General features: G+C 36.5%; 1 protein-coding gene across 13 annotated transcripts in view; it reads right to left on the bottom strand.

Annotated features, from left to right (window-relative positions):
- DLC1 (DLC1 Rho GTPase activating protein) overlaps positions 1-17463 on the bottom strand; it is a 514332-nt gene that overhangs the window by 375212 nt on the left and 121657 nt on the right. For all 13 annotated transcript variants that reach the window (XM_057303350.1, XM_048226234.2, XM_048226233.2 and 10 more), the window contains one exon: positions 11503-12647. In XM_057303350.1, the coding sequence (XP_057159333.1) occupies positions 11503-12522 (1020 nt within the window). In that variant the 5' untranslated portion in view covers positions 12523-12647. The remainder of the gene's footprint in view (positions 1-11502; positions 12648-17463) is intronic.

Raw genomic sequence — 17463 nt, 5'->3', positions numbered from 1 at the left:
TGAGAAATAACAACTCTGCACCCAAGAGCTCAGCTATTTGTTTCTTAATGTAGGCACTGGTCTGCTGTGTTGACCAAACTTCACTTCCCTGTGCCTTGGTGGGAGGGTGGAGGGGTGAGAAAATGGTCCATAGACCTTGAAGGTGATATTTACCACAGAGGCCTCACCTGCATCTGGTTTCCTATCACATCTCCCTTGGAAACATGTGGGAGTAGAACACCACCAGCCAACTTGCAAATGTCCCTGTGGCAAATGTCCCTGTGGTAAGTAAGTGATCACTTACTTCCTCTGTTTTTTGTCACATCCTCTACTCCAAGTCTTAATAAAGACTGTATTGTTTCAGGAAGCCAAATACAGCATCTCAGATTGTGCCTGATTACTGCAGACATTGAAAATTAATTTATACAGGCATGTAATTTTTATATATGTATTATATATATATATTAATTTACATCTATGTATATACCTATGTAATATTTTTGTTCAGTAAACTTATTTTAACCTTAACATTCTTGCTATAGGCTTTATACACTTCACAATTCTCTTAAGAAAAGTTTAACTCATTCAAAAACTCATGGAATGGATTTTGTGGTACAAACTGACACTGACTCTAAATAATACTTAAATCACAGTGTTGAAAATGAAGGTTGTTGTCAGCACACTGAGCGTGAGCCCCGATCTTTCACTGTGTAACAGAGGATGAACAGCATGGTCAGAGTGCTGTCCTCTGCACACATTGTCATCTGTCAGACAATTCACATCACTCAGAGAGACTGTGGGCTCTTACTATTAAAGAATTCCTTTATTTAAACTCAGGGAAGATGAAAATTGAAATTTGACCTTTTATCAGATATTCATGAAGTACATTTCTCATCTGTTATACTCTGACTGAAGAACCTTTGGGTACCACTTCAAAGTGACTCTAAAGAAAATTTCCAGTTGTGCATTAGGCCAATATGTGAGTGGAAGGTGAAACATTGTAATCAGAATTGAATTTTTAACAAACAAGGAATTATTCTCTTGCTTTTTTACTTCTTATGTTTTTAGTCAGTTATGCTTTTAAATCACCTTATGATTGCCCATCATAAAAAGTTATTAGTAGCACTCCACAGACGATTCTTACATATCTATGAGAGTATGAAAATTATTGAGAATCACTGTCTCATCACCCTTTTAGAGTTGAACCATTTTGTGAGTACATCTCCCGATAATGTTTTGTCATCAAGCAAATGTTCGTGTTCTTCATTTCACTTTTTTTGCTAACCAAATACTAGTTGGGAGCAAATTAACACAGCTAGCATTTTTTTTTTTTCAGGACTCATTAGTATGCCAAAATCAAATCCATCCATCCTTCCTTCCTTCCTTCCTCCCTCCCTCCCTCCCTCCCTCCCTCCCTCCCTCCCTCTCCTTCCTTCCTTCCCTCCTCCCTCCCTCTCCTTCCTTCCCTCCTCCCTCCCTTTCTTTCTTTCCTTTTCTTTTCTTTTCTTTTCTTTTCTTTTCTTTTCTTTTCTTTTCTTTTCTTTCTTTCTTTCTTTCTTTCTTTCTTTCTTTCTTTCTTTCTTTCTTTCTTTCTTTCTCCTTCCTTCCTTCCTTCCTTCCTTCCTTCCTTCCTTCCCTCCCTCCCTCCCTCCCTTCCTTCCTTTCCTTCCTTTTCTTTCTTTCTTTCTTTCTTTCTTTCTTTCTTTCTTTCTTTCTTTCTTTCTTTCTTTCTTCCTCCCTCCCTCCCTCCCTCCCTCCCTCCCTCCCTCCCTCCCTCTCTCTCTCTCTCTCTCTCTCTCTCTCTTCTTCTTTCTTCTTCTTTCTTTCTTTCTTTCTTTCTTTCTTTCTTTCTTTCTTTCTTCTCTCTCTCTCATAAAGTGAGCCCAGAAACTAAAAATATAAGTTTGAAAACAGAAAGTTGCTTTGCCTAAGCTAAAGTATGGCATATGAAGTACTGTCCTCCGCTTTTGATGTTTATATCACCATGAAATAGTTTGCAAAAGACACCTTAGCATTTAAAAGTGACTGTTTACAAAATGGTTTTCTTGAAGTATTTGTTTATTTCATTTACTCCCTAATACTGAAATCTGTGTATTTAAAGAAAATAAAATTTTACTTCTCAAAAACAGTAAAGTGGGGACAGAGAGACTCCTTTCCTTCATTCTCACAAGGGCACTGCCTTTGCGCCCTTCAAAGCTCAGCTCAGGCATCACTTGGTGAAACCTTCTTTGACTTCCTCACAGGGATAGGGTCCCTCTGCTAGCCTCTAATACTCCTAGCTCCATAGATTTTAATACTGCATATATGATTTTTATTCAGATCTTATATCACACATGACAAAGTGCTGGGAAAGGGAAGGTACTTAATATTTATTTAGTCAATGAGTGCATATTCCAGGTTTTACTATATAATGATATTTAGATAGCAAAGATGTCCATGTGGGTTGACTTACTTTCTAAATGCTCTCTCAAATTTTGTCAGTCTTTCCCCATATCTATTCTCGATTCAGCTTATTTGCAGATCTATAGGACAATTTAGTAAAACAAACCACAAAAACTACTGCTACTAATAGCTAAAGTCCATGGTGTTATCTATGTGTCAGGCACTGTTCTCATTACTTCTATATATTAACATTCAATCTTCCTAACAACAGAGTGAAGTATTCCATTATACAGATGAAAAAACTGAAGCACAGAGAAGTTCAGCAACGTACAAGATTACAAAGCTAAACTGAGGGAAACAACTTGGTTTCAGAGTCCATTGGTTTCCTTACTTGGTTCTATGCATACCCATAGCGTAGACGGTGTGGAGGCTTACCATGGGCCATGCAGCACTCCCGAAATCTCCCAACTAAAGTAGCTACTGACCCTGACTACTACTTATGCTATGAATATAGAGTCTTTCTGTAATTTTGCAGTTATGTAACAGTCAATTCACCTCAAATTTTGGTTAAAAAACGGATTGTTACAGGAATTGTACCAGGTAGTTTGTTTAATCACATTTTCTATCTCATTTAATGTTCTAGCAACCTTATGATGTACAGAATGTTGTCTTCATTTTTTTATAGGGACATATAAGCTTTACGAAGATTAAATGACACCCTTCAATTTAGACTGTGCTCTTTTCCCTCATCAATAGCTTATTCTCTCGGTTAGAAAATCAAGACAATTATCATATGGTTTCTCTCATCTATGGAACATAAGAACTAGGAAGATCAGTAGGAGAAGAAAGGGATAAAGAAAGGGGAGGGTAATCAGAAGGGGGAATGAAGTATGAGAGACTATGGACTCTGAGAAACAAACTGAGGGCTTCAGAGGGGAGGGCGGTGGGGGAATGGGATAGGCTGGTGATGGGTGGTGGGGAGGGCACGTATTGCATGGTGCACTGGGTGTTATATGCAACTAATGAATCATCGAACTTTACATCAAAAACCAGGGATGTACTGTATGGTGACTAACATAATATAATAAAAAAAATTTAAAAAAAAAAGAAAATCAAGGTCAGACCAAGCTATTCATTTTCTAGACCAAATAATAATGCTATTTCCACTTTGTTTTTAAGCCTCTGGGTTAACTTTTAATGTCTATAAAAACCTTGAATGTATATACAATCCTTTTCAAGTTCCGGTGGCTCAAAAAATAGAACCCCAAATCAAAGAGTTTCATGAATCACTAGTTTTATTCCTGTGCCAATGTAGAAACAGAACTGAAAAAAAGAATAAAAGTATGTTTTCCTATTTGTTTATGTTACCTTTGAAAATTGTAAGGTTATCTCTAAAGTAGCACTATACTTTTCTTGACAGAACATTATCTGTGGAATAGAGATCTTGTTGGCAGGAGGGATAAGTACTTTACTTCTAAGAACACGAGCCAGAAAGTGAATAGGGTCTGTTGGCATCACTGCAGTTAGTGCCCAGATAACAGAGGCAGGGCCCTGTTCTGTAGGCTATGTTAGTTATCCCAACTTTTGTGGATATTGGCATTTCTTCGAGGGAGGCAGCCAAAACCTATGGTGGTTTTGTTGGTATTAAAAGATTAATCAGCTGGTCCTGGTTTATAGTAACAGAAATCCATGAGGAAGAAACTAAATCAGTTACACCATTATGATAGCCTCTAATGCGCAACTGGCTCTGAAATAGCCATTAATTATTTAAAATAACATCATAAACGTGTATTAATTCTTGTTCCAATAAAAGCTAATGTTGAGTCATGTGAATTTATTAATGATCTTGTTACTAATAATGTAAATTTGCAGTTTGGGTCCAAGTCACTGCTTGGATCAGAGGCCCATCACACATCATAACTACTTTAAAAAAAAAAAATCTGGAACAAGAAACATCCAGATCTAATTGCTCTCATTCAGTGTGTATTTTTCTGCCTTAGAGGCACCTGGCAGCAAATCTCCCTACTTTACGTGGTTTTCATGATATAAATTACAAAGAAATTTACTATTGTCTGACACCTTCTAAACAAATCCCTTAATCTCTCCTACTCATTTGTCTTTCAATCTCTTACTCTATTTTTCCTGTCATTTCCCCTCCACTCCACCCCCAACTTCCTCAGAATGACATAAACCAGAAAAGTTGGAGAATTTCTGAACCAGTGGCTTCCCAACCTTTTTGATCATGTGCTCCTCAGTGACCATGTGTATGTTATTTACTTATAAACTGTAACATATATACTTTTGTATTAATATATTATATATCTTTTAAAAATGTATATAAAATTAAAGGATACATTAAAAATCAATGTGAATGGATATTCTAATAGTTTCCTTCTCTACACTTACTCTTGCCCATTCCTCTCTGGAAATAACTGAGTAGCTTCTAAATAACATTAACCCCTCAGATTTCTCTGTGGTGGAATATTTACAATGAATTAGTTGTTTTGAGACCAGCAGTAATAATAATCAAACTTGAAGGCTGCCTCAGAGACCCAGATTTTACATAGTCCTTTTCTCCCTCTTCCATCATGCTCTGGTTTAGCATGGAACCAGCAGGGAGCACAGATAGGAGATTATGGTACAAAGCATGGGATATCTGGTTTCTAATGTGGTTTGTATGGCTCCAATTCTGCATTTTTATAAGTGGGCTGTAGGCACCTGATTTTGTCTTCTGAAAATAAATCCTTTACCATGACAGGACTGTTCATTCATTCAAACACTTATGAATAGAGGTCTAAGCCCGGGGCTGAATGATACAGATAAATATTTGAAATGCTACAGACACAAAACTACCCCCACCAAGCTTATGCTTTAGTTAGCAGTGGTGCGATCGAATGATTTTGTAGTAAACGTTATAAAAGAGAGGCGTCTTCTATGAGTGAAGACTGAATCAAGCAACTAATTTGGCTGAGCAAAGTCCCCCCAGGGAAACTATTTGAGGATCTTGAAATAGAAGCTCAGTGGGGGCTTCACCTTCAGCCTGGTGGAGATACAGCCCCGGAGGGCTAGTTCTACTCAGTGGAGTTCCTCAAAGGAACTGATAATAACAATAATTTATCTCCACCTGCTCTATAATCACTGGACTCAAATTCATTTTCCTTGTCTCCTTGTTAAACTCCTGCTGGTGATAACCACAACTGCATCATGCTGAAATAGGATCTGATTCCAGCCTGCCACAAATCCACTTCTTGTCAAGGACTTTATTGTTGCTTTCCCTTGCAATTGACTGGGGCTTCTCTTGGTATCCTGTCATAGCTTGTCCTTCTCTCCGTTCCTCTTTCTCTTTCTCCTTTCCTTCTCCTCCTCTTCCTGTGCCCCACCGCTTCTCTCTTTCTCTCACACTACTGTCACCTCCCTGTGACGCTAGCCTTACATGTTAGTCAAACAGAAGTCTTACTTGGTAACTCCAGCAGTGTTTCAGGGACTATATGCTTCACAATGTAAGGAACTGCTATCTGGCTCGCAGTGGTGTACCAGATACGTGGAATAGGGCTTGAGATATTGAAAATGCTCAATATTTGTTACTGATTGGTTTTATCAGACACTATATCTGGTTTATCTTTTATCATATAATTGAATGTGGGTTGGTTTGGGGTTGGTTTTTTTGGGTTTTGGTTTTTTTTTTTTTTTTTTGTATTTCTACATGGTTTTAGGGGAATCATGTTTATTAGGAGGCAATATATTTGAGCCCCAAATATCTGCAAATATGTTTTTGGCTTTCTAGTTGTTTATAAGGCAAAAGCCAGTTTAAATGGCATGAAATAATTTGATGGATTTCAGTGGCCTAACAACACACAATGAGCTATTAGTGAAGTTACCAGATGTACCTGGGACACTAACCCAGTTAAAATATGGCTGGGAAGACCTAACGTTATTGATCTACATGCCAGCTTTCCATTGGGTAATGACTTCTCTGCCAGCCCTAATCCTTGACCTAGGGAAACAAAGTTTGAAAACAATGCAATCTATTCAACAAGACTGTGTCTTTAAAACTCGTGTGAACTTAGTGTAAAATCATACTGTTATTATGAATCTATCTGCAACGCTATATATATATATATATATATATATATATATATATATGTACACATATATATATATACACACACACACACACTTTTCTTGCTTTCTACTCCTTCCTTCCTTGTCAAATGATACTAGGCTTATTAACAAACTCTAATTCTCCCACTAGTCCTTGCTTTCACTCAACATATCTTAAGGCCTTAGCTTAACTATCCTTTCGTTTTTTATTTCTTAGACAATTTTTTCCTTCCCTTTTAAATTCTTCCAGCTGGCTTCCTATCTTTGTCCATTCTATCTTTTGCATAATTTACTATGTTCTTTATGTCACGCATTGGTCAATGACAGCCTCCTCATGCTACAAGGCTCCCACATAAGCATTCAGGAGACAGAAAAAAAACAAGAAGGTCATAGAAGGAATGAGAAAGTCATTTTAAGTATGAGTGTACTTTTCCTGAATTTATACATATTTTAGAGATAGGGTAAGGAGAAAATACTTGATTTTATCAGTTATTTCTAATTAATGTATTACATTTGTCCAGAGATAAAGTACAGTATATACAATATAATGTTTTGCTTCTGGGAAGTTTTCCATTAAAAAAGATACAGCATTTGGTCAGCATCACTTCGAATTGTTCTTTTTTCTTTTCTTTTTTTTTTATAATTTTTATTTTGTTATATTAGTCACCACACAGTACATCCCCAGTTTTTGATGCAATGTTCCATGATTCATTATTTGCGTATAACACCCAGTGCACCATGCAATATGTGCCCTCCTTAATACCCATCACCGGTCTATCCCAATCCCCCACCCCCCTCCCCTCTGAAGCCCTCAGTTTGTTTCCCAGAGTCCACAGTCTCTCATGGTTCATTGTTTCTTAACACAGAAAGTGTGAAATAAATCAAGTATTTATAGAAAATACCACAGGACATATAGCAGCCTGTTTATTCCTTTCACGACATGCCATCATATACTGGAATAGATTTATGGTACGGTGTTGTTCTTCAACATATTTAATGTTATGAGTTATACTTCATTATAAAATTTCTCCTTCTTTGATAATAGAATTTATAGCAGACACCTGCTTATCCAGAATACAGACTCCATTTCTCGGCCCTTATTGTTAAGTGTGGCCATGCAACTAAATTCTAGCACATGAAATATGAGGGAAAAAGAAGTGTGTCCCTTCTGGATTCTGCCTTTACACAGGAGTGTGTCCAACCCTGCACTCTCTCCTCTTCCCACTGACTTGACTACCGATAAGTGATCAAGGTGGTAGAGCAGTTAGATCAAAGGAACCTGGGGCTTTGAAAACATATAGGCTACATATTGGCCCAGAACTATTTATATTCAATTATTATGTGTATGTGAGAAAAAAGATATTGTTTAAGTCATTTTTATGCTGGTTTTCTACAACGGCAGTCAAAACTATAGCATAAATGACAGAGTTTAGTTTATGGTTGGAATGTGAGATTTTTGTTCGAATGTGGAATTAGGTGTCTTCTCAAGGTTCAGATCATTTTTGCTTGATATTTTGGAGTTTATATTGCTTTGTAATATGGTTTATGTTTTATGTGAGCAAATAAAAACATGTTCATACATTTATATAACTATCATGGTTATGCAAAACTTTGGGAACTATTTAAATAGTCTCTAGAGAAGACTGAATTTTGAACTCTCTTTAATTAGCTAACCACCATCAAGAACAAATACACTAGTTCTTTAAAAAAGTCTAACCTCAAGTCTTTCCCTACATATTTTCCATCTTCACATCTCATTTGGTTTAAAGAGACCACTTCTTAGACGGACTCCCTCCTCCAGATTTCTGTGGAATTTGTCTCTGAGAATTGCTCTTAACCAGCTGCCTTACCCCAAAGACCCACCCACGCTCTATAAGCGCTGGTCATATGCCATGCGACCTTCTGACTCATTTGCTCACGTCTGTTCCTAATCTACTTGGTTTTCCTTCGATTTCAGTGGCTTCAATTTAATGACGTATTTCATCATATTTAGGAGAATTATTAGCTTAGAAGATTCATATTTATATATACACAAATGCAGTCCTCTCTACTTGAGACTCTTCATAAATATATGTGTAGCTATCCTTGATGGCCAGAAATAATGCTGGAAAACAACAAAAAATACATCATGCAAAATAATGAATGCCTGCCAAGATTTATAGGTTTCAAGGAATGATAATGTGTATCTAAAGTACAATGATATGTCTAGTACAATGCTATTCCAGTACATTCCGAGGATCACTCTTAGAAGCTCTACTTTAGTCTTCTTTTTTTTTAAGTCTTAGACTCTTGATTATATCCTGCCCCCCCCCCCCCAAAAAACATGCTTATAAATTCAGTGAAGGATTTGGTTCACTCATATGACCGTCAGATAATAAGCTGATTAAAGTTCTCTCACTAAAATTTTATTAGCTTATATTCTACTTCACCTTTACATGCATTAATCTTAAAGCTATCACCATGGCTGACAAATAGTTTTACAGCTATAGACAATTAAGCAAATTCTTTTCGGCATCTGGTACCTAACACCTTAGACATGAAAATGTGGTTTGTGTGTCTTCCCCAAAAGGCTTATCTGTTTTAAATGACATTCACTGGCATTAGGAATGGAACAGTTGTTTGGAACTCTTGTCAATATTTTGAAAAACTTTATAAATACCCTGTCTCCATTTCATAGAAGTGATGACAATCATAACTATATAAGGGGTCATTTTGTGCCATGAAGAAAATGCTCCAAATAGTTTATGTATCTAATATTATTTTGTTTTTGTACTTCTGTTCATTGTATGAATTACACCCATAATCCTATCACCTTTTATAAAAATTATATAGGATAAAAGGTGAAAATCCCCTGCTTCTACACTTTCAATTCAATTCTTTCAAAGTAACTGCTATTAACAATTTTATGCCTATTTAGCCAGAATTTGCATAGTCTTATTTAATCATACAGAGAGATTTATACCTATGTCCCTATTTATATCTATATACACATTTTGTCCTATAAGGTTGGTATGTGCTATACATAGTGGTCTGCTACTGCCTCTTCCACATACACTCATGAGCATTATTCAGTTAATGCACACAGACCTCACTGTATCTTTTTAATGGCTACATGGCATTCCAACTATATATATATATATGGCAATGATTAAACATTCTTTATTGATGGCAATTCAGGTTGTTTCTTTTTTTGTCAGTAACATATAATATAATGATGAAAACCTCTGCCCAAATATTTTCATGAATTTGTTTTACTATTTTTTTTGGTTAAGTTCTAAAATGGCTAATTGCCAATTCAAAGGTTATTTTAATATTCATTTAGTACAAAAGAGAATAGAAATTCCTACAGACTTTGATTATAGAAGTTTCTCCCATAATCATACCTTTCCAGAGTAAATCTTAAACTTGAAATTGTGCATTTAATCTGTTTATTACAAAGCATCCCGAATGAGCTGTAGAGTCAAAGCCAATATTCCACCAGACAATGCCATAACACTTTAGAATGATGACATGCTTAAAATAGAATATTTAAGTTAGAACTTGTAAATAGGTTATAATTACAGCTCTCATAATGTAGCCATGCTATAGTGACATGTCCAAGAGCAAATTCTTTCCAGCATTCTTAGTATTGATATAAATGTCCAAGTGGTGAGCATATGTTTCTGGAATGTTTAATGTTTCTGTCGGCAGTTGGGCAGGGTTTGTCTTATTTTAGAGGAGCTATGTCATAGGTCAGTTAATAATTTCTTATGTCATTATTGCATTCCCAACAGATTTGATAGGATAAATGGACATTTCTGAAAAAGTGACCAGAGCATGCCAATCATGACAACTTTATGGAACATTAATATTTTAACACAATATATAAGGAAGGACGAGCTTGCCAGAAGCACAGAATGCTCTGTTGTCATATAATCTGAGCACACTGATCTTTGTTGTCAAGTCTTTGACTTCATTTAAACTAACTTATGACACGTTACTGATCCAGTTTGTTAGCAAAACCAGTGTATGGAAACCAGACTTTTTTTTTTTTTAACCGCAAAGAGAGTTAGAGATTGTTTTTTTCCTCATTGTAGATAGCCCCAGTTGAACAGAACTAGGACCACTGGTTTTGTGTTAGGAGGATTGCAATTAAGGGCTAATATTATATCAAAAGAAGGGGAAGGATGTTGTCCAATCTGCAGGGAGTTTTCAATGCCAATGACCATGTTGGATTTATAGAAGAAATTATATTTGTACTTATATCAGGATTGTAAAGCACTACATTGTTGGAAGAATTTGGAGAAAATCCTAAAGATAAGACAAACTTTGGCCAAGAATCTACTAGCTAAGCCATGCTTCTTGTAACTCCAATCTTTGCTTCTCTCACTTGGAAACTTCTTAGGGGAATCTGGCACCTACAGGATTAGTCAAAGGGGCCTTGGCATCAAAAATAATTTCAGTTATTGGCTCTTTTTGGTGAAGAGTTAAAGAAAAGTTGATACATCTATTGATGGCAGATGTGCCAGAGTATTATTTAAAATAGCATCAGCATATTTGGGGGGTAGGGGATAGTAATGCCTTTGTAAATGTAAAGGGGTCTTTTTTCACGTTATGCATAGCCCTTTATGATAAAAATACTTTTTAAAGGGAAAAAGTAATAAACTCAAATAATTGACATTAAATGAAGAAAATACCATGACTTTCTTTCTTTCTAAAAACTAGAGAACACTCATCAGACAGGCCTTGACCTATGAGCTATCTGGTGGCTATTTAATTCCAATTAAAGAAAGTGAAACCAATTCTGCCTTCAACACAATTCCAGAATACAATGTTCACAAACTATTATAAATTCTGTTAGTGAGATGAATCGGTTATTACGATATTTTAATTTTTACAGATTTTGATGGTTTCTCCAAGAAGACACTTTGAGTTACGCAGCTACACTATAGGGCAAAAGAAACACTCACGCATCTCTTTAATCCGAGCAAAATAATAAGGGACGGCAACAAGGATATTTATGAAATCCCCAAAGCCAGATGATTGGTGCGTGTGTCTTACCTTTCTTTTGCGAAGCCTGACTGGGTTATCTGCGGGCTCCTGGGTGGCCAGAGTTTCCTTTAAGTGTATGCACTGCATGCTATCTCCTGAGTTGACCTTTGGGAGACTTTTGTTTTGAGGTTCTGAGAAAGCACTCTTCTCTAGGCCATTTTCAGCTGACATTCCATTAGGGCAGGAAGGAGGCTGCAGAAGGCAGCTTCCAGAATCTGTTTTTAATAACGGCAGCCCTCTGTCCGTGCAAGGAAGGGCCGAGAACTCATCCTGTACTGCGCTGCAGGTGTTTCTTTCATGTTCATCTTTAGGGAAGTCAAGCTTCCTCCGTTGCTGAGCAATTACAGCAGAATTAAGCAATTGCTTCTCGGGCACGATATCTTTCACATTCGAAGAGTCACATGCATTTATTTTATTAGATGCATCTTTTATTTCACTTAAGCTGATATCATTACAAAGCTCCAGGCTTTTACTTACAATGCCTACAACTTTTTTCTCCCCCCTTTCTTCGACCAGTGCTAAGTCAGCTCCATCAGCCATTCCCCAGGAGTGACTCTGGTGACCTTCCATGACGGGCAGTGTCTTTACTGAGGAGCCTGCTCCTCTGTTGCTATGTTGGTCTGATATTTTTTGTCCTTGGGTAGCAAAAATCTGTTTATCATCTGTAACATATGGATCGGAATCGGTATCCTCATCAGAAACATGCACTAGTGTTTCTGTGCTAGCCTCTAGAGAAAGAAACTGATCTTCACCTTCGTGGCTGTCATTTTCATCCACCTCCTTTGAAATGTGACCCATTGGCCTCCCGGGAAAGTCTCTCAGCTCTGAACCATGGCAGCAGTCTGGTAATGAAACACACCTCTCTTTACGATCCGCATTTAAAGTTGCATCTTTTTCCATACTTGCCTGCAAGCTGTCAGCTACTAGTCCATGATGACATGCTGGGTTATAATCATCAGAATTAAAAGGCTGTCCCATCCATTGGGTCACATGTTCTTCCCAGCTTCTCTTTCTGATAGCTACAGACATGTCATCGTAGTTTAACAACAGATAGAGAGATACGTTCCGAATGAGACTAGAGGAGATGGAACTTGATGAAAGATGACTTCATATGCACTGATTGAAGATGAGAGTGAGTTTTGTCATTTCCCCACCTATTAAAAAATTTTAAAAAATATATGTAGTTCAGGATCATCATTCTCGATCAAAATATATCTTGGAAAAGACACCATTTAATCTGTGCTATGAAATATTAAGTAAGAGATCTTATAAAGTTTCTATTTAATAGTTTTAATGATGTTACTTCTTTAAGAAGTAGCCTAATATTGGAACAAAATTTCACATTTAATATTTCTAGTCAAAAAACAATGACAACACTTTAAAAGCAGCTGGACTAATTGCCCTACTAATGAATGAAGATATAAGTATGGAATGTTCGAAACTCCCTTAAGAACATATTTGCACTGCAGTACTTAAAAATACACCAGAAGAAACTCGTTGCTCTGGCTTCCATGCTTTCGTGCTTTATTTTTGTGAACACAAGTTCTTACAGAAATCTATTTGCTGTTTGGTTTGAATTGCAGCAAAGGCCACCAGGGAACTGTTCATGCACAGTTTGAGCCATAGAGACAGCACGTGCAATGTGTTAGTTTGTGAAAGAGCTAACACAGATCCCAAACTCTCAGAATGTATTTACTCCAGGGAGTGAGTAAGAAGCATGGAATAATCTAGTTTAGCTCCTATTAACACGTAATTCATAAGAAAGTGTTACACAGACCATTGGCCATGCCTTAGGATAAATACATTTACACACATGCTGTCACTGTTTCTACTTGCTAGCAAGCTCATTTTGTTGAAGCTGAGAGACCTTATATAAGTTGCCCAAGGTCATACATCCCGGAAGTACGCCCCATTCAAACTAGGCCCTGGTTCTAACTTAGATAGCCAACAAACTTTACTGTCTCCATGGAATGAGATCCTACCTGTGCCCCTTCCCTCCACCTAGCTTTAGTATGTATAAAATCTAAACTCCTCCGGCAGGAATACAGTGAACCAAAAAGAAGATGTGAGCATGATAAAACAACTGGGACAATTCCTCAGAAATTTCAGTCGCATTCTTTTTGGCTTCTAAGGAGTTTAGTTTGTATACTGCTATCAGAATTTGGCCATAAAAATGTAAGTAAACCAGAAAACCAGGCCTAAGATAAGGCAGAATATAAACACATTCCAGGTAGTCTTCCCCTTTTTGCCTTGAATTATTCAAACCCTTAGTACAAGGAAACAAATTATACCAACATAAACTGAACTTTACAAAAATAACTAATCCAAATGTTGTTCCATAATGAAACCAAATTATTAGACCATAAAAGAAAAATCCCATTAAAAAGAGCAGACATTTCTAGTTTTTCCTCCACACAAGAACTTTCAGCACATAACATGGATTGGCTTATTGACTTCGGCCATAAACAAGATTAACTGCTGTGCTGGTTTGGGGTCACTTCAGTCTATTGAAAAGGATTCTGAGTCCCTACCAAAAATTTCAAGCTATTCTGACTAAGCACTTGCCAAAAAGGTAAATATTCCCATTCTGTGAAGACCAGTGGAGTTAAGGAATGTACTAGAATTTGGTAACCTAGCCTGACCAAATATCTTTCTGGATACTATCGGGTTCCCTCAAAGGTCTGTGACCATTTGAAAATGGTCAGCCTGCACATTTTCCATGTTGGCATTCATTTTGCACTCAAAAGAAAATATAAAGTCCCCGAATTCCATGCATAAGTCATTATAGTGTGGGAGGCTACGGAAAGTGGAAAAAACGCATAGATGCAGGCCAGAAAATTTCTGCTTTCATGGGCAAATTTGGGTTGTAATAGGGCGGTTCTGTTTTAGATGCTTTCTTTTCTTTATTTTTATCCAGTGTAGAGACAGCAGGCTAACTTAAGAAATGCCAAGTGGTATTACTGTGTCATTCCTAAGCCACATTTACATTTAAGTTGAGACTAAATTCTCGATTCATTTCTTTTACTAAAAAGAAATTGAGTTTTGTTAACTCCTTGGGGGACAGATTACATAAAAGTTTTACCCTCAGGACCTTACCATAATATTAATTTATTTCACTCAACCTTGGCAAATAGATAAGTGTTTTTATAATGTCAAAGGAAGACAGTTCAACAAGTTCTGAAGCCATCTAGTTGCTAAGAGACATTGTAAATTAGGTAGATTGAGCACATGAAAGCATTAACTCCGTCTGTCCTGCTCATCTAGGTTCTTTGGACATTTCCAAACCATTCCTGTGAATGTATAGTGTCTATATTTTCAAAGACATAGAATTTCCTAATTATCCTTATGATCATCATCTCTACATTTTTGGTGCTCATTCCATATCCTGTGGTCTGATAGATTTTTTAAAAATCTTCTCTCTCCAAACTTTGTTATTCACACTTCCCATTGAAATTCTGTTTATAAAATCTATAGTTAAAATCTGTCTCCATGATCTAAAGCCTGAACAGAAAAGTATTGAGAAGAAGGAGTACTTGATTATTGTCAGTCGCATCTGAGCATATTGGCCTCATTTTCTAAATCATCTGAATTGACTAGAATCCATCCTATAAGTTATAGATGTCTTTGTAAAAGACCTGATATTTCCCTATCAGTCTCCTCACCAGATTGCTCTCCTTAAAATTATATTTTTAGCTACCGACTATCTATTTTGCAAATTTCAACGAAATTATATTTCATTGGTAATCCTTTTTGTGCATTTCCATTCAGAATGAGCTCAGCTGCTGAGGATTTGGATGAAGGATCTGGAAAAGTGTAGGTCATTGCAGGGTGTTGATTTTATGAAGTGAATTTCCATGGGGATTTTTCACTTCTTAAATGCATGTGTTCAAACACCGCTATATTAATATTACAAGAGACTCTATGTACCTCTAATGTTGTAACAATTCTGGAAAATGTTTGTAAAATGTCCAAATTTGCTTTTTGTGATATTAGTACATAAGATGTTTAGACATGAATTAATTTCAAACATATTATTTGAGTTAATTTTGTAACACCACTCCTTAACATAAGCATTTTATGCCATGCAGTATTCTAAACTTAATTGAAATTAAACATTATTATACTAAATGACAACAGCAATTGGAGACATTCTAGTTTGAGAATCACTGGCCTATATCTCATATCAAATGATCACGCTCTCCTTTTCACCTGCTTCTGAAATAAATGCATACTATGTATTTTGGCCTGGCAATTGTCCTTAGAGAAGAAGATTCCGATAATAATCACCATTGCTCATTCTACAGCCTGGGAGAATACGATGCAAATAAAGCACTTATTGCTGAAATCAAGGGGCAGTAATGAAGAACTGACAGAAATGCTGCCTGGCCAAGATCAATTCTTCAATACTTGTTTATTTGGTGCCCAGGGGGCCACAGATACTCTGCTAAACATTGGTAGTATAAACCTAAATAATATATTCCACCTTTCCTAAAGGAGCTTACAATTTTATGGGAGAAACTCATGCAGAGAAAAAATAAGTCTTCTCATGGCCACAAATACCATGTAAAGTTTAACATAAAGCAGAGGGTCATTAGCTTCCCCTTCCTTCCTCCCTCCCTTCCTTCCTACTTTTTCTTTTTTTTTTCCTTTCCTTTCCTTTCCTTTCCTTTCCTTTCCTTTCCTTTCCTTTCCTTTCCTTTCCTTCCTCTCTCCCTCCCTTCCTCCATTCCTTCTTTTTTCAATAGTGAGTGGTGTGGGATGACAGAAATGTTAGGTAGGGCTTCCAGAGGAGAAAAACCCTAAACGAGGCCCTCTGTGGTAAATTTTCTGCCTCCACAACATCCAGATCAAATGGGAGCTAAGTTCAGAGTTTCACTGTTCTAGAATCACCTCTTTGGGAGAGAAAGCAGAGGCAACAATAAACTCCAGAGAATTACTAACAATTTGAAAACCCATTTGACACCCTGGAGGGGAACCACATTTCTCAGGTGCATTCAGAGAAAATCGAGGGGAGAGATTTAGAAAAAAATTTTTTTTCAGAAAATTTCACAGACCCGTCTTCAGATTCAAGGGAATCTGTGGACTACGCAGTAATACAAGAAATAAAAATAGATCACACAAAGAAACATTATTGTGAAATTTCAGAACTTTAGAGGTTAGCAAATGAATATAAATGTTATCAGAGAAAGAGAGAAAAGAGGTTATATATTATGCATTGGGAATCTCAATGTTACTGGATTTCTTAATAGCAAATTTGGAAACAAGACAGGCAAATATATCTTCAAAATTCTGATGGGAACTTATTTCTACCTTAAAATTATATGAGGAGCCTTAAAAATTTCCTCCTCTTCTCAAGAAGCTACTGGAGGGATAGTTCCTCCCAAATAAGAGAATACATAAAATGGAAAAGACATGGTAACAAGGGAGTCAGAAACTCAACAAGAAGACCAGGGAATGGGATTTCCAGGATGAAATTTATGTAGCAGGCCTAGCAGGCAATCATTTCACATAAATCCTGAAGTTCTCTACGAGAGATGTCTCTAAGGAAAAAACCATGGAAATAATGAGAGGAATTTATAATAAAGTCAGACAATTTAGGTGGAAGAATTAGGATTATTTACATAGAAAACTAAAAATCAGTTATTACCTCCAGGAAACACAGGGTTTTAAAAGAAAGGAAATATAATCATAGTACACTACCTGGCTTAGCTGTGAATTTTTTGTGCAGCAAAATAATGCAAACAGCAAATACTGACTTAATAAAAAAAATTATGAAAGCAACTATTTTTGAAGTATAAAATGTTTGTACGGGATGGGATTAGGGATGCTGGGAAGAACAGTCTCAGAGAACTGACTCTTCATTTTCCATAACAGGAATTTAACAGATAATGTCTAAAATGGGAAAAAATATAGTATAATCATATTGTTTAGAAATATGAAGGTAATAGGAATAACAGCTAAATAGGAATA

This window comes from Ursus arctos, unplaced genomic scaffold (assembly GCF_023065955.2).
Source record: "Ursus arctos isolate Adak ecotype North America unplaced genomic scaffold, UrsArc2.0 scaffold_27, whole genome shotgun sequence".
Taxonomy (NCBI): domain Eukaryota; kingdom Metazoa; phylum Chordata; class Mammalia; order Carnivora; family Ursidae; genus Ursus; species Ursus arctos.
Note: the sequence above shows the minus strand (reverse complement) of the source record. Positions and strands in the feature narration are given on the sequence as shown.